A 17762-nucleotide genomic window follows, 5' to 3' on the forward strand; every position below is an offset into this window, starting at 1 on the left:
TGTGGGGTTTGGGGCCTTTTTTTGTAGTTTTCATTGTTTCATTGTCATCTTTGCTTGGGTGAAACATGTTGCCATATACACTGGAACTTGGTATCCAGTGTTTAAAAACAAATAGAAAACCCCACCCTCTACCTGTATTTATCAGGAAGGGAAGGTATCTTGAATTAAACAAAACAACACCCCCCTCCAAAAAAAACAAACCAAAAAACCCTTTGCCAAACAATTAAACCCAACCTCTTTCTAAAAAAAAGATATTATGTTTATTTGCTGTTTATTTTTTTAAATGAGAGATTAATTAAATAGTTTGTGTTTCTACTTAGAAAAGCTGTTGAAGAAGCAAAAGACCCTGAGCTGCAAGGAGTAACAGTCTATGTTGCTCAGGACTGTACAGGTAAATGTTGTGATTTTATGGATTTTTGCAAACATTTTAGATGCTTTTTGTGCCTTTCAGTAAGTACTTAACAATAGAACTCTAAAGGAAAATTAAAATTAAAAAATGGGTCCACAAAATTGAGATTATGTGGACAAAGGGGTTCTTGATACATGGAGATTCTCTTTGTATCTTCCTTGTTTGGTATCTTACAGTCTCGAATCCAAGCACAGTGTGTTCCTTCTGGAGCCAAGTTCAGCTGCCACAAGTTTAGTTATGTCAGAACTGAGCCCGGGATCGGGCAGACAGGACCCACATCCCTGGGGAATGTATGTTTAGACATACACTGTTCAGTCAAACCAGTCTCACCTGACTTACAAAGACAGTGAAACTTAAAATTCTGTTAATTTTTCCCTTCTTTGTCCTGGGACGATTTTTCCATCTCTCTCAGTTTTTGGAGAATAAGCAATAACATGACATTAAGTTTTTACCCTGTTGTGTTAACTTTAGGCAGGGAACTTGAGTATTGATTAAAATCAGTTATTGCCTTTTCTCCTTTAACATGCAGATGTTTCTGTTAGTTGTAGGCTTTCAAGTTTTAATTATTCCTTTTAGAGGTTTATATGCATTGAATAAGTATTTATTGGCTTCCTCCTAACCTACCCTTCTGCATTTCCTTGGCAATGTAACTTAGCAGCAGCAATGACCATTCTACAAAATACTGCTGAAAATGAGGAGATATAACAGTGGTTTTGATCAGACTCAGCCAGGGTTGTGTTTCAGGAGCACAGGAAGATTTGGAAGGGCTGCAGTTTTATTTTGTCAGACTTTGTGATGCTTTGTTGTAGGTGTGTCTCTAAAACTGGATGTTGTATTTGAAATTTGAGTATTTTCATGTGTCTCCTTTCAGTCTACAGTTCCGATGTCATTGACAGACAATGTTCTTTCATGGATTCTGGAAAAGCAGGCACAAAAGCTGTAATTATATTAGTTCCTGTGAGACTCGGTGGAGAGAGAACAAACACGGACTACTTGGAGTTTGTAAAGGTATGAAATGAGAGTTCAATCATTTTTCAAAGAGTAGCACAAGGGGATATGAAAAGCAGCTCCACGATGGTAATTCTCCCCATTAAACGTGTGGTGGGGATTTTACAGTTGAAGGTTGTAAAGTTTGACTTTACAGATTTTAAATTTCCCTATTACAAGATCAGACATAATTGCAGAGCACATGATGTCCCTTGGTAAAGCAGTGATAACTGTCCTGCTCCTGCAGCGCTGCCTGGAAAGACATTAATGCAGTGGCTCAAATTACAAATGGTAATTTAATATAGCATGACTCTAATAGCATATGTAACTAAGGATCAGGCAGCATTTTAAAATATAAATATACTCAAGCCCTTAGTCTGCTTCTTAAATATCAAATGGTTTAATTGTTGCTTGTCTGTTCTTCACGTTTTCTTATGTCTTTTTCTTCCCCTGAAGAGAGGGGATGCAGTTACTTGGTATCTCTAGTCACTGTTCAAGTATTTTCTCACTATCTCGATGAATGTTTGAGGGCAGCAATCCAGGAGCAGCAAACAGTTACCACAAATAAAAATGAACTGGAAACAAGTAAAACTCAAGGAGAAAGCAGAAGGTCTGGGCTGTCCTTTTTCCAACAGGGGTTCTACTGACACCTGAGGATGTGCTGCAATCCTGCCTCTTGTTTCTCTTAGGGAAGATCTTGTTCTCTTACCCCTGCTGCTTTTATTTCATTTTCTGTGCTGCTTTTTATCTATCTTTAAATTCTTGTTTTCATTTTTAAAATGCCACAATGTGGTAGCAAGAGCAAAAGCTGAGTCTGTAACATTATTTTTTGTGACTGTCTCTTCGCTGTAAAATTTCAGGAAAACATTTGGTTTTTACTGGCATGGGAAGACAGACGAGCGGAGCCTTTTAAGTGATGAACTTAAATTGTTATTCTTTTCTGATTATTTTCCTTGTATTTTCAGGCAGTTGGTTTTGGAAAAGTTTTAGTTTTAGCCAGTACAGCTGGTTCACTGTGTGATTCCTGCTGTCACTTTCCAGGCCTTTTCCTGCCCTTTGCAAGCTGATGGAGGCTGTGATAAGAGGGCTTTCAATTGCATGAATTAGTCACTCCAGTCTCTGCCTTGACTGGTCACAAGAAGTGACTGAATTTCTTGGAGTCTGAATTTAAGTTAAAAATGCAGATTTTTAGAATGTAGCACGAGAGGTAATTTCTACAAAGGATTTTATATTTATGGATGAAAATTGATAAATTTTTTATAATTCACTTTTACAAGAAGCTTCCCATAGATGAAGCAGTTATCCATTACTCTGGCTAGCTTTGCTCCTCTCTGTTCCACTGGCAAAGGATGTGTCTCCTTGGCTGTTCGAGCCTTTGCCTCTGATCTGCCTGCATGTTCTGTGATTCTCAGCCCTCAAGGAGCATTTTCTAAGTAAACCTTCTCATTCATATTTTAAATAAATTTTCTAAGAAAGCTTCTCATTTGTATTTTAAATAAGCATCACTTTTTTAACCCATATAAACCGTCCTGAATTTGACTCTGTAGCATCTCAGATGAGGTTTTTAAGTGACTTTATCACTGTCTGAGCAGGGCAAATTTCATCTTGAGAAGCTTTGGTGTTCATAATATAAAAATAACAATCTTTTTGTTGAGAGAAATGTTCCCCACTTAGACAATGATAATGTGATGGTTTTACTTTGAATGGTTGATCTCTTAGAGGAGAGGATCGAGGTATGTCTGCCAGTTAATGAAGATCTCCTGTGCCTCAGCTGACAGTCTTCTGGATTATGTTCCCAGTTTGGGCCATCATCCAGGTTTTTGGACCCAACACTTGCCAGTGCCACAAGAAACCAACCCACTGTGATTTATGGACATTTAAAGGCTGTCCAGTTTTCAGAGTATTTAATAGTTGTGGGCTTCACTGGCATGGGGACAGTTGGGCTCAGCTTTCCTAAGTGCTCAGTGTTGGCAAAACGCAGCTCCTGCTGGAGTTAGTAGGATAACTGATGGAGAATGTGGGATAACTGGTGGAGAACTGTGCTAAGCCAAGACTGAAGAGTCACAACAATTCTGATGAACCTCATGAAAGTGAGAAGAGTAGGATTATTTGAAGGGAGAGGGAGGAAAGTCCTCTGTCCTGTCCCTTCATCCATTCTTTGTGATAGAAAAACGACCAGTGGTGTTTTCCTTGGATTCTGTTGCCCGTGCCTGCATCCAGAGCTTGTGGGGATAGAGGAATTTCGGTCAGTTAAACTGTAGAAATGTTCTCAGCTTGGCAAAACTATTGTCTACAGGTAAATCCTTCTCCCCAGCACTAGCAAGTATATCCATAAAATCAGCATTTTAGTAAGTAATAAGTTTGCTCAGTTGATCCCAACCCTTTTCAGCCTGGATGAGCAGAAATACTGTAGCCCATGGTTGAGACCCCAGCCCTTTTGGTCCTTAGTGGCTCCTGGTTTTGCCATGGGTGGAGGAGTCCATTCCTTTCTTTTCATCTCCAGACTAAAACAATTCCTGTATTTCACCCCTTTAAATTAGGTGTATTTGTATTGTCCCTTTCCCAAAGGTGCTACTGCAGATGATTCTGGTTCCTCTGCCTCACAGGCAACATCCAGAGAGATTTATGGGGCCTGTCTTTTGTGTGTTTGTCTCTCCTCCCTGGATTTTGAGCGGCTGTTTTTAGAGCTGGATCTTGTAATTAGTCTTGCTCCAACTGGCATTTGATGTAGAAGTTGATACTCAGGCCAGACTTGTCCATTTGAATGCAAAAAGAGGAGTCCCCAGGGCCCCAGAATGTAAATGTTTCTGAAAGCTGTAAATCTCAATACTTGGGTATATTTTGGCTAAGCAAGTTGTGCTCAATTTGTACAACATTATGTTTTATCTCCTCTCCAAAAATAATACTGCCTGTTCTCTCAATGTGTGGGCATCTCATGGAAAGGGAGGACTTTCTCTGGAATATCTGGTAATGTGTTTTCACTTTGGTCAAGCCCCAGAAAGTCATGGAGTCTTTAAAAAAATAATAAAAAAAAATTATTTGCCTAAAACAAGTAAAGAGCAAATATTTCAGTTTAATACTTACTCTGTTTAACACTTACTCTGTTTCACACTGTCCTAATGATTTAATCTTCTTCTTGTAGGGAATTTTGAGCCTGGAGTACTGTGTTGGAATTATTGGTGGCAGACCCAAGCAGTCGTATTACTTTGCTGGATTCCAAGGTTAGTGTTCTAATGTGTTATGTCTCTTCAATAGTTTTTTCTCTGAGTTAGGAAGTTAATATCAAACCAGTGGGAAACAGCATGATTAAAATAGCAAAATGAGTACCTTATTAATTCATCACATCTCCCCAAGTCCAGCCATTTGTCATTTACCCCACAGAGTAATTGGATTCTCTAAAATGTACATTTAATTTCCGTTGTTGCATAAACAAGGCATAATTTATCTGTTTCACCAAACTTGAGGAGCGTTTGCTGTTCCTGCCTGGCAGTTCTTATTTACCTATTTGCTCTTCCCTGCTTTAAGTGGTGTTAGTTGATGCCTAAATGACAAGCAATATATTCTCCCTGTCAGGATGAAGCAGCGCGATACATTTTTCATACGCAAACTCCGGAATATAATTGTGTGTTTGTAAAAGTAATTTTATCACCAAAAATTAAATGACAGTTTCATCACTTTATAAAAATTCTGCTTATACAAGCATATTTGATTATGCGAAAGTTAATCTGTCCTGCAAAAACCAATGCTTCAGTCAATGAGTATCAGCCTGGCAAGCAGTTACTTGCTGGCTTTTTTTCCAGCTGTTCTGCATAGAAATTGGATTGTAAGCAGTGTAATAATAAGGTGTTTTTTGAATTACTTGTCTTCTGTTTTGTCCTTGTAGATGACAGTTTGATTTACATGGATCCTCATTACTGCCAATCTTTTGTAGATGTCAGCATAAAGGATTTCCCTCTTGAGGTACTGTGGATATAGACCTGGCACTGTTTTCTTCCCATATGAATCAAACACTAATTATTTAGAGATGTTCTAGCTAGCTGCAGCTTTATGGTTTTACAGTTACATGTTATTTATCAATGTCCTGCCCTTCTTTATAGGCCTATAATCAACAAAAATGACCAGAGGTTAAATCTCAGTATGGGGTTTTAATTTTTACTTCATTAATCTTCATCTGTTTTCTTTTTAATGATCAGAGAATCTCAAAAATAGATGATCACTTCATTTAAGTAATTTTACATCATATTTGTAGATCTTAAACCTATTTAAATTTGGAGTTTGTTAGTTTGTCTTTTTGGTCATTTTATTTATTTCTTTTTTTTTTTCAATTCAAATTGCAATCAGCATCATGGAGAGAATCACTGTGGTATTCAATAGTAGGAACCTGGAAGTAGATAGAGCTAAAGGAGGTTGTTAGAGAACTCAATTTACAAGTACCCTGGGAAAACATTATCAGTTACAAGTAAGTGTTCAATAGCCCCAGTACTCACAGCAGAAATCCTCAGTGCCGTCCACGCAAACCCTCCTTGGTCTGGTGTCCAACTTCCACAGGAAATTCCAGCAGCTCTGGATTCAGTGTAGGAGCAGTTTGTGCTCAGACAGCAGCAGCTGCTCCAGAGCAGAGCTGGATCTGGATGTTAGCAGTTGCTCCTCAAGCCATCGTGTTCTGGGAAGTGAAATAACTCCTAAATGGGGAAACACAGCTTCAGAAATAACACAGTGCATTAAATAAGGAAGAGGAATATGCATGATCGTAATACCTTAATACCTTAAACACAATACCATCAAATAGTATTTTGGAAAAGTACTTTTATATATATACACCCATCTATCTATAGATAGATATCTGAAAGGACTTACACAGGGCCGACTTAAAGCAAACACTACATATTTTTCATTACTTACGTTTAACAAAATGCTTTAATTAGCATGTTGCATAATATAGAAGTGTAAGATTCTCTAGAAAATGAGAATGCTCTGAATTAAGCAAATGAACACAGCAGCAAAATGTATTAGGAAGTATCCTGGCCAGAAAGTTTGTTTATATTTAGAGCTGCTGTTAGATTTACCCTGCTGAGGTGTTTGGAGGAAGAGCTGGTGAGTCCCAGCTCCACCTGTTTCCCTGTGGCAGCAGCCAGAGATGATAACCCAGATCTTTGGCCCTTTATGCTAATAACTGTTTTACTACAGTGCCTCTCTGAAGGTTTTACAGTTTAATTGGGAAACCAGACAAAAGGTGGGAATAGCACAAAAGCAGCAGAGCTGAAGTGACTTCCTTAAGGTCACGCTGTAGCTCAGTGGCCAAGCTACAAAAAATATAAAAAATTTTTGGTCTCTGTTGCCATGACTCATCCTCCAGATTGTGCTGCAGACGGGCATTAATATGAACTTCCAAATAATAATAATAAGGTTTTAAACTGTATTTTGAAGGTATGCGAGCTGCCAACAGGGCTTGGTCGCATCCTAATGCTTCCTGCAGACGGGAAATAGATTGCAATTTAATGCTTGGTGCATTTAATAGTATTATATCTTTGTCCAGAAATGTCAAAAGTAAACAGAAATTGCTTTCTTAGTGTGGATAGTTGCTTGTTAGATTTATCTGTAGGGAGTATTTTCAAAATTGACAAATTGTCCAGAATAAGTTGGAAATCAATCCACTCTGTATTGGCTTCCAGCATCCATTTGTTTGGAGGAGTGGGAAAAAAAAAGCCTCCCCACTTCTCTTTGTTGTGCAGTGATTTGTGTAGCATTAAACCTCCTGCCTTGACAGTGCAGCCTGACTGTAGGGACAGGGCTGTTGCTGGAATGGGATATGTGAGGCAAGGTTTGATTTATGCATTTGATGACTCAGGAATTAATATTAAAAATACAATTTAGGTACAAAAAATTTGAACAATGGGGAGAAAAAACAGTGGCTAAAATCAGTGCTGTACAAATTGTACCAATTATCTTTGCATGTATTTTTTTAGCAGAGGTTTAGCAGAAATATCTTTTCGGTTTGTAAGTGCAAGGAAAAAGGAATATATTTTGTTGTGTAAAGCTGTTACAGATACACTCAGATTCAGTAACCAGTGCTGTCTTCTCTTGGGTGACTCTTCTGGTGGGCATAGAAAGGGATCAAACGGGTTTCTAACACACAGACAGTGTGATGCTGGTGCTGTATCCCAATTAGATTGTAGCAGTTGTTAGTTCTCCTTTAGGGAGGGAGCCCAGCAGTGCTGGTCAGAGCTCCCTGCCTCACTCTGTCCCGCTTGTTCAGACCTGTCCCGGTCCTGTGCCATCCAGCTCTGCCAGAGCAGCCCTGAGCACGCACAGCTTCCCTGGGAATGGGAAAGGGAACAGCACAGAGTCTTCCCTGGAGAATATTGGTCACCGGGGGAAGTTCCTGGAACCCAGACTCAGCGTTTGAGCCTGGCAGGATCTGTGTGTTGTGGAGAAGCTGGATCGGGGGATTTGATGGAGGAAGGATGGTGGGATTAGAGGCAGAATAAAGGGGACTGGTTACCTCTGAGAGCCAGGTGATGAAATAATTTCAGTCATTGGACAGTGAGCTTCGCCAAAACTACAGCTCCTGTAATAAACACCCACAGAATCAGGTTAGATAGGATTGACTGATTTTTTTCTCTGATAAGCTGAATGAGGAGCAGAATGGGGAAGGGGGTTTTGTGTCTGTTTGTTTTTTCTTACAGCATGGCTGCTGATAGTTCCCAGCACTGTCAAAGCATCATCTGTCATGGAAAGAGATTTCACGTTAGGCAAAACCCATTTGTAAAGCAGGGCATGTTGTTTGGCTTTTCCATACTTGTGGATCATTGTGATATGGTTTTGCTTTTGTGGGTTTTGTGGGTTTCTGAACCCATTTCATTTACTAAAGGAAAATGCATGAGGTTGGTTTATTCCATTATGTCTCTTTTATAGAGGCTGGGGGAGGGAAAGGGGCACTGGGCGGTGGTAGTAAAGCAGTAAGATAGTGCAAAAGCTGTTACAAATTCAATTTGCAGAAGAGCACTCACCTCCTCTGCCTTGGGAATATTCATAAAGTATTGCTGGGAGCAGCAGACCTTTGACAGATTCCAAACTAACCTGGTGGCGTGAGCAAGTTTGGGGAATGCAGCGTAAACAGCAGGAGGTTTTATGTGTCTGGGGAAGAGTGGAATTACTTGAATGTTTGGGGGGTGAAAGAAATGACTTCAAAAGGGTGTGCTGGGATTTAATTCAGGTGATGCAGGGAATTGGATGTTAAGCTGTTGGAAAGGGGAAGGTAAATGCATTGGTCTGTGCCATTCTCGACTGTAACCGTGTATTTCATGTTTTTTAATCTTGAAACTTGCAGTCATTCCATTGTCCTTCTCCCAAAAAGATGTCATTCAAAAAAATGGATCCGAGCTGCACAATAGGATTTTACTGTAGGACTGTGCAGGACTTTGAGAAGGCTTCTGAAGAAATCACCAAGGTAGGTGTGCGGGTTCCCAAATCACTTCCTCAGCCACGATGGTGTGTGGGGAAGAGAAGAGAATCAGTTTCTCTCTTCTAAGTAGACATAATTCTTTTTGTGATATTTATTGCTGCTTTTATCCAGAAATGTGGATTGTTTTTCATTTGCTCTGATTTTACCACATGTAAAAGCTGGGCAGAGCTGGGGGTTTCCATGGGAGCTGCTGCTGGAACCGCGGCAGGAGGGGCCCACGAGGTGGCACTCGTGAAGTGGGAATGTTCCCGAGCCAGCCCTGCCGAGGAGGGATGCCCCAGGCCAGGAGGGATCTGAGGAGGCAGCCCGTTCCTCGGGATGGATTGGGTTGGAAATGGCAGTATTCGATCCAGCCCAAATTGTGTATTATTCCTGGTTAGCTCAAGTGCTGTTTCTGATGGCGTTTAAGGGCAGTGTGGGGATGGTTTGGAAACATAGTTTGAGGTCTGTGGAGCAGGGGTCACCCAACAAACCTGTCTGATCCTGGAAAAACATTGGTATAGGTTAATTTAAGTCCAAATGTAATTAACTTTTTTCCTCCTTGATTATTACACTATGTGAGGGATTGAAATGCAGCATCATTCATTTGTTTTCTGAGCTGCAGCAGCAAAAAACTGTGGTGATTTTAAAACTAGTCTATGAAAAGGATGCAGCAGCAGAAGATGGGCACAATATCAACCACAGCAGTTGTCACAGCAGCACAAGGAATTAATGTTTGTACAGCATTTGGAATGTCCCATTAACTGGTATTAGCACTAGAGCCAAAAAGGCATTTTTTTGAACTTAATAGTGTTTATAATCTTCAGTAGGTATTGATTTATGCTAAAGTTGTTTCTTTGGTTCTTACCCAGAGAGGTAGAAAATAGATTTAAAGAAGTAGAAGTGAATAATTCCTTGGGATTGTTATACAGCTGCATCTGCTCAGGTTCTTAGCACAAATGAGAGGTTTTCCCAGGAACTGAACTGATGGAGGATTCAGTTCAGAATTAATTGTTGTGGCGACAACAGTGACAGTCTAACACTGGAGTACTAAAAATATTCATGTTTATCAATAAACTTCTTTAGATACCACTGTGATGATTTCTGCAAGTTCTTCAGAGTTTCAGATTCTCTGTGCTCTCTGGTGAGATGTGGCTTGGTGACAGTTCCCGGAGTCTGAACCTGGTCCCCTCAGCTCTTGTTTGGGCGTCTCCCTGCCCAGTTCATGTTCTGTACTTAGTGTTTCATCACCTCCCATAGCACAGGGAGAGATATTACTTCCTGTGGAAAAGGAAGTTTCATGGAAAGCTGAGCACAGACAAGGCAGTGGAACCACAGGTGTGTTTCTACCCTTGTTTGGAGGGACCATCACTGAAGGTGCCGTGGTGGATTGGGCACTGGGATGAAGCTTTGGGATGAGTGTACTCTTCCAAAGATTACAACAGCTAAATGCAATTAAAATAGACAAGAATAAAATAAAAAAACTTCAGATCACAATAAAAATGAAGGATTTTATTCTGATTCATTTTTTTAATTCTTTTTTTTTAAATATCCACTCAATCCCTGACTGCCATTTTATAAATAGTTTTTAAGATCTTTGTAGGAGGTTTTTTACTGTTTTAGATGGGTTATTCTCATGAAATCATGTGCAGTGATTTTTAGTTCCAACTCAGGTGTATCTCTAGGGTGATGTAGTTCTGCATGTCACTGCAGCACTGGGCTGTTTTTTTAAAGCAGGTAAGAAAAATTAAAACAAATTAAAAAATAAATCAGTGGACAAAACAGCCTGAAAGGCTGAGTTGTCTTTTAGTATTTGGCCGGTTTTTATCTGCTATTAAAGGTGTTTTGCTGGTCTGTTTCAGTATTTATCATTCACCACCACCTGCTTTCTCCATGCTCAGTTTTCTTCTTTATAAATGTAGATTTTGGGCACCCTGGTTCCCTCAGCCTGTGACTGTCATCAATCTGGTTTGAGCCACATGCTCCTAACTGGCTTATTTACATGGGGGTATGTGTTTGAACTTTGAATAAAAACATTCATTATTGTATGTCCTCATCCTACAACAAAAACACCTCCCCAAGGTGCTTGGTTGCTGCAGAATTCATACCTGTGCTTGAGGAGTCTTGTGGCCATTAACTGTTTTGTAGAGGGTTTTATCTTCTATCTTTTATCTTTTTTATCTTTGTCTTTCTTGCACTGAGTCAAACAGCAGGTACAGGTGATCTGTGAGGAACAAAATACAGGGTTAGGCCTAAAGAAGAAATGGAAGTAAATGTTTGTCTAATAGGAGGAGGAGATGTTTAGATGGTGCAATGTTTCTGTTTTAATGAGATAATAAAGATAACCAACCAATGCATTTTTTACTTTGCAGTCATCATCAGAGAAATATCACTACTTACTGAATTTCTTAATTTCAATTAACATTTTTTGGGGGTTGTGTTTTACATTGTAGATGCTGAAATCTTCATCCAAGGAGAAATATCCCTTGTTTACTTTTGTCAAGGGTCATTCTAAAGACTATGACTTTGCTTCTAGTCCACTCCATGAAGAAAATGACCTTTTCTCTGAGGATGAAAAGAAGAGATTAAAAAGATTTAGTACAGAGGAGTTTGTCTTGCTTTAAGGACATTTTCCACGAGATTATCGGCAGCTGTCCAGGAGAACACTTGCCTTTTAAAAGATAAAAATGTACATGTCCTCCTCCCCCAGAAAGGCAAGCTTGGGTCAAATTGGTCTATTTTCATAAAGATGATAATGTTTTATATGTTAATTGTCTTTAAAATGTCATTTACTAATGTATGTACTGATTAGTTTTGCTCGCTCTTTGCTCAGAACGAGGTGTGCTGAGGTGAGCCTGGGCTTCCCCTCTTAAAAACCTTGGCTGTTCCCTAAATCCCACCCTGTGGCCCTCATGTCCTTCAGTCCAGGACAAGTCCTGGTATGTTTTGGATGCATATCCAGAGGTTTGGAGACCATGTTATTCCTGTTTGTAAGCAGAAGTGAAGTTGTATCCTGTGGGAGGGGTCCAAGTCTCCCCTGTGTTGCCCCAGCAGGAGTTCCTGCTGCCATCCTGACGCGTCCTGCGCAGCTCCACGCAGGAAAGGTGAGGCTGATGGATCAGGAGTCACTGTCAGCTGCAATCCTGACATCATTATATAGGCTGAATTGTGAGTTAAGGTACTGTTTAGCAGTATGATTTTCTAATGGTTTCTCATTAAGCTTGCTTTGGAGCCTTAATATGAGGAGAGAAGATAAAGTATTACCTTTCCCCACAATTTTTAAAGGTTATACTATTAATATTAACTGCAACCAATCAAAGCAGCTCCAGACAATTATTAGAGGAGAGCAGTGTTTGTTTCCTGTTTCAACTACCATAATGGTGAGGCTTCTCCTACTAGTGCAGCTTTTAAATCAAAGCAAAGGGGGGTGGATGTGAGAAATTCTGGGCTGTGATTATGATTTTTTGTTTTGATACGTGTTGTTACTGTACAAATGATTACTTGATGGTGTGTGTTCTCAGATTGCAAACAAATGTACAGAAATAGTTTAATGTTTTAACAAAGTAAATGCAATATTTAAGAGACATATTAACGCTGCTTAGGAAATAAAAAAGGTGTGGAAACATGAAGTGCATGTGCCTTTTATATTAATATTAGATCCTCTAAGAGTGAGTATAATCCTGCATCTAAAACAATATTGTAAGGTGTGAATACTCTGTTTATTTGCAATAAAGGCAGATTTTATTGTTGTGTTGTAAACCAAATGTTACCTGTTCTAAGTGCTGTTCAGACACAGAGGCACAAGTGTTGCTGATTCAAATAATAAGCATCACATGTGTTCATTAAAGCACCTTTTATGATTTCAGGCAGAACTAAATCAGGTCTGTATCTGTGTGTGCATTAGCAGTGTTAATTAATACTCCAAAAAGCCAAAATGAGATTGTGTTCACTTGTTTTCAAGATTAAAAAAACCCACATAACATTTGTCTAAATTAGTAACCTCTGCACTGCTGAATCCTAGTAGTAATTAGAATAATATTACTTTTTCTAAGCTGTGTGTGAGGATGTTTGGCTTGATCTTAATATTTTTCATTAATAGCCCAGAAGAGGGAGTAAACAACGTATTTATGGAATTTAGATGTCAAAATGAGGAGAATTGTGAATGTCAGTGAGAACTAAAAGGAGGAAATTCCTGGTTAGTGGAGCACAAGGTAATGTAGCTTTAGCAAAAACAATGCAAACCCTCTGAGTGGTTCCTTTGGGTGACAGTGGCCAGGAAATTAGACATGAAGTTGTACTTTGCTTTCACATTTTAAAAAAGCAAAGCAATCGTATGCTGCATCATTAAAAGCTGCTGTCACAGAGCAGGGGGGGATAATTGGTGTAATCTGGTGTCACTGATGCTCTCCTTTCTACTTCCCTTTCCACCAGGAAGGCATTAAATGATTAGAGTGCACAGAAGAAGAGGGAGAACCATCAGGAGCCTGCAGGGATGGATTTAAGGAAGATTTAACTCAGAGCTGTGTGGCTCTGTTACTGTACAGCTGAAGAGGGAGGGAGGGAGGGAAGCACTGCAGTTTACAAATATGTAATGGATGTGCTCTGAGGGGGAGAGGAGTTGGAGAGAATGTTCCATATCCAGGAATCTTTGTAGCTCTCTGTGTGCTGTGCGCTTCCAGGTACCTCGTGGACCACCCATCCCACTGCAGAACAGGAGCTTTAGCTCAGGTGGGAACTGAAGGAGAAATTTCCCTTCTTCCACAACTCCACTTGAATTCAGGTACCTTAAAATAATTCCACATGCACAGACCCACCTAAGCTAGATGTGTCTGCAGGAATGACCTTGGGTCTGGAATTATAATGAAAATGCTCAAATGGAAGTATAAAAGCTGTAATATGGAATTGTTAAAAAGAGAAATGTAGTTCTTCCATCCCAACAGCAAGCTTTCCTGGAAGGGTGAAATAGAAGTTTCAATTGTCCCAGGCTTTTGGCAACTTGATAAAGAAATGTAATGGTTGAAATACCTTTGCTGAACTTATTTAAATAGGGGAATTTTTTCCCCCTTTTTGACTAGGGACAAGAAAAATAGCAGTGCTAGAACAGCAGCTGGGTTTTGGTCCTTTAATTTAAATTTAAATCTAAATTTAAATCTTATTTTTAAATTCTTAAATCTTATTAAATTTAAATCTAAATTTAAATTAAAAATAAAGCAAATCCTTTAGTTTACCACAAAGGATAAAAAACACAGTGGGTTTTATTTGAAGCCTGCTACAAGTAATTGTTAAAAAGTAATGGCTATTTTCAGGGGTTTTCTTCATGATTTTTGTGCAGGGCTGAAGTACAGACAAGCCCACAAGATGCCCTGGTACACTTGTGTATAGCGGTGACAGAAGTTAAATTACCAAGTTACTAGAAATTAATGTTTTTGGGTAACTACAGGGGACTTTAATTGGAAACTATGTTAATCGTGGAGTAATTCTCTTTACCTCGTCTGCATTAGCTCCTGAAAACCAAGCAATTAATTTGTGTCATCACTGTTGCTGCTGCTGCCTTCAAACACAAACCAAATGAGCATTAGTTACTCACACACCCAGCAGTGGCCTCTTTTCTTAAAGGACTTCCACAAATCATGGGCTGATTACTCACCTGCCTGTTGGAACCAGGGTGGGAGATGCAAAGTCTGAGCTTTTCATCACCCAACAACCTTTTTTTTTATTCTTTTCTGCCTTTTTCCTTAGAAGGAGCATTTCTTTGTGTGCTTATTGTATCAAACACACAGCTTGACACCAACCTCAGGACTCTCAATAACTACCTGGGACTTCTAGCAAGGGTATTGGCCTCATTTTTCAAACTAAGGAGAGACCTCAGGGTTCACTTTGCCTTGGCTCTACCTGAGCAGTGCCCAAACCCCCTCACACTTCCAGAGCTGACAGGGAGGGTGGTGGTGTCTGTCCTGGGAGCTCAGGTTGCCCTCGTGGTGTAGGGTGAAGGACCTCTCCATGTGTGACCTGGCTCTGCAGCTTCTCGGTGGGGAAAAACCTGCCACCACCTCCCTGTCCCATTGGCTCTGCAGCCACTCCCATCTCCTGCCAAACTCTTTAAAAAGAGAGACCCTGGGAACCCTCACCAAAGGCAGCAGCTCATTCCTGACGATTTTCCAACACGGAGTCTGAGACTGGGCTAGAGACTGGGGGAGAAGCCCGGTACACTGGGACTCCATGGGACACAAGGGATGGCTCTTGGAAAGGAGAGACTGAAAGGCTGGTTTTGCCCCATGCTGACTCATGAAATGGAAACTTCTAGAACAGCCATTGAGGAGAGGGATTTATATACTGATGTTGGTAGAGACAGCTGACCTTGGAGAGAAACAGAACCTGGTACCAGCAGAAGTGCTTATTTCACAGAATCACAGAGTGAGACTGGTTTGGGTTGGAAGGGACCTTAAAGTTCATCTTGTTCCACCTCCTGCAGGGCAGGGCCACCTTCCACGAGACCAAGTGGCTCCAAGCCCCATCCGGGGGGGGTTGTGATGCCTCTCTTTAAAGACTTATTTTCCTTCTCTCTGATTGCCTGTGCTTCAGCAAAGCTGGAAAACTGAGTCCACCCTGATTTGTTACTGTCTTTTTAGGTTTTTTTTCTTTAACTCACCCCTCCAAGCCCAGAGCAGTTCAGTTGTGCCCAATGCAGCCAGAGGACACAACAGGGTGTGTGGGGAGGCATGGAAGGGATCTCCTGTTCTCCTTTAATTACAGTAGGAAAATGGCCTCACTCCAGAGACCTGATTTATTTCCAGAGTTATTGACAATCTCTTAAAGGGAATGATGGGATGAAAAGCGACCATCAGTGAGTTATGAAAGGTCAATAATGCCACAAATGAGCACAAACAGCAGGTTTGAAATCCAGCCCATCCTGGGTTCTGTTTGTGCAATGATTCCATCCAAGGTGAGGGGTTATTTTGGGGAGGCCGGAGCACCAGCTCTTCTTCTGCCGCAGGAGCCTCCAAGAGGGCAAACATGCCAGGTTACTTTGTGGCCCTTTACCACCCTCAGCTGATTCCCATGGGATGCGTTTCCCTAGGCCTGCATGGGAGGCCATGGAGCACAGTCAGGTACAACACTGAGCAGGATTTCAGCCCAGCACTCCTTACGGGATCCCCGTGGCTGGAGCCTCTGGCAGCACCAAGGTGTTACAGCCTCCCAGCAGCTTGGTTAGGCTGTGCCAGCATTATATAAAGGGATCTTAAAATGTTGATGTCTTATTTGCCTTGACAGAAACATGAAAAGAGGCATTTGAGGGAGTCAGGATCAGGCCCTCATGGTTTGGCCCTGTGATTTGGTATCTCTATGAGATGGTTCTGTTGCCTGATTGGATGAGCTGAGCTCTACAAACAGTTCCCTTCCCTGTTTGTAAGCAGTTCACGGGCAGCTGTAATTGTTTGGATCCACGGTGTGAATAGTAAAAAGAACTTTACTTAATGACTGCAGGAGCCCTGCTCGAGTGAGAGCTCTCTGGTATTTATTCACACCAGAATTCACGAGGCTTTTGTTTTCCATGAACACTCCTGCAAATAAAAACTTGCTCACTCTAATGTTTATGAATAAATGTGCTCGTAAATGCCATCAAAGCAAATCAGCAGGGTTTTATTTATGCAAGAAGATGCTCAAATAAATGTTTGCTGTTTTCACCCAGCTCTGGTGGGTGTTTAGGCTATGTTAAAGCCAGAGCTTTGTGAGCTCTACTCAGCATTCACACATTACTCTTACTTTCCATCTCCTGCTTTCCTACACACTGATCCTCCTGGTGAATCCCTGTGCCCCAAGGGAACATTATTAAAGTCAATGTTTTAAGTATTATCCACATCCAGCCTCTTGCTGGGTCAGTGGATAAGGTCATGCAGGGGAGTGGGATCACTTGTAGGATGCCCAGGATTGAGAGGACAGGAGGCAAAGGGGATTCCAAGTACAGCCTCGTGCTGTTTACACACAGCAGATACCCAAACCAGCTTTTTCGGCACGTGCTGGCTCCTGCAGCAAGATGGGGGTTCTGTCTTGCACAGAAGTGCAGGAGGTTTATTGCCATCCTGTCTCAATCAGTGCCCTAATTAAATATAGGAGAGGATTTTCTTTCTAAAATGTAAATGTCAAGCCTTGTTAAAGAAAATTAAAATGCACTGAAATGAATGTGATAGGAACTGTGGAGGTGCTTAAGTGAGAGCATCTGTATTTATTAGGAAGGGAACTAAAAAAGGAAGTATTTTTGGATCAGAGTTCAATCCTTAAACCGGGCCATAAGGATTTTATGCAAATTTCCCTTCAGAATCTACAATTAGGAACTGGTTCCAGAGGTGAATTCTATGTCCCAGCCTATAAAAACTATAAAGGAATATAATCTGAGATTCACCTCTTTCCAGGATTTATCTGTAAATTTCCTGCTCTTACCAAAATCATTTGGGATTCTGTGCTGGCCATGCTTTCCATGAGTTGGACTTGAAGACTCAGGTTGTTCCCTTCCATTCCCTTGTTCCCTCGAGTTCAGCAGAGCACAACAGTTCAGAACTTTAAAAACCTACATTCAGCAATGTGATCATCCCCATTTACAAAAAAACCTTTATGAAGGCATCTGACTGTTTCAACCACAGCAAGCCTGAATCAGGAGAGTAAATCAGAACTTGCAACAGTCAAAACCAAAGTCCTGGACAGGAATTAGGATGGGGAATTCCAACAGAAAACTGAATTGTTTCAAAGGCTTATGGGGAAGAGCTTCAGCTGATCAGAGATGCTTCAGCTCTGAAATGTGATCTCAACCTCACCAAGGCTGAAACTTCAGCTGCGTCTGTGCCTGCCCTGGAGCAGGTGAAATGTGCCTTTGCATGGCAGTGAGGGAACACAAAATACAGCATTTTTTAAATCCAAGCTCATGTC

The 17762-nt window shown here is 40.7% G+C and overlaps 1 protein-coding gene across 5 annotated transcripts in view; it reads left to right on the forward strand.

The window, feature by feature from the left end:
- ATG4C (autophagy related 4C cysteine peptidase) overlaps positions 1–17762 on the forward strand; it is a 34727-nt gene that overhangs the window by 9127 nt on the left and 7838 nt on the right. For 3 of the 5 annotated variants that reach the window (XM_032696245.1, XM_032696246.1, XM_032696247.1), the window contains exons 7-11: positions 321–391; positions 1281–1417; positions 4539–4617; positions 5280–5356; positions 8727–8846. In XM_032696245.1, coding sequence (XP_032552136.1) covers positions 321–391; positions 1281–1417; positions 4539–4617; positions 5280–5356; positions 8727–8846 — 484 coding nt within the window. Of the gene's footprint in view, positions 1–320; positions 392–1280; positions 1418–4538; positions 4618–5279; positions 5357–8726; positions 8847–11293; positions 12600–17762 lie in introns of those variants that run through there. The other 2 variants (XM_032696243.1, XM_032696244.1) reach the window with 1 other exon arrangement.

The sequence above is a fragment of the Chiroxiphia lanceolata genome, chromosome 9 (assembly GCF_009829145.1).
Source record: "Chiroxiphia lanceolata isolate bChiLan1 chromosome 9, bChiLan1.pri, whole genome shotgun sequence".
Lineage (NCBI taxonomy): Eukaryota > Metazoa > Chordata > Aves > Passeriformes > Pipridae > Chiroxiphia > Chiroxiphia lanceolata.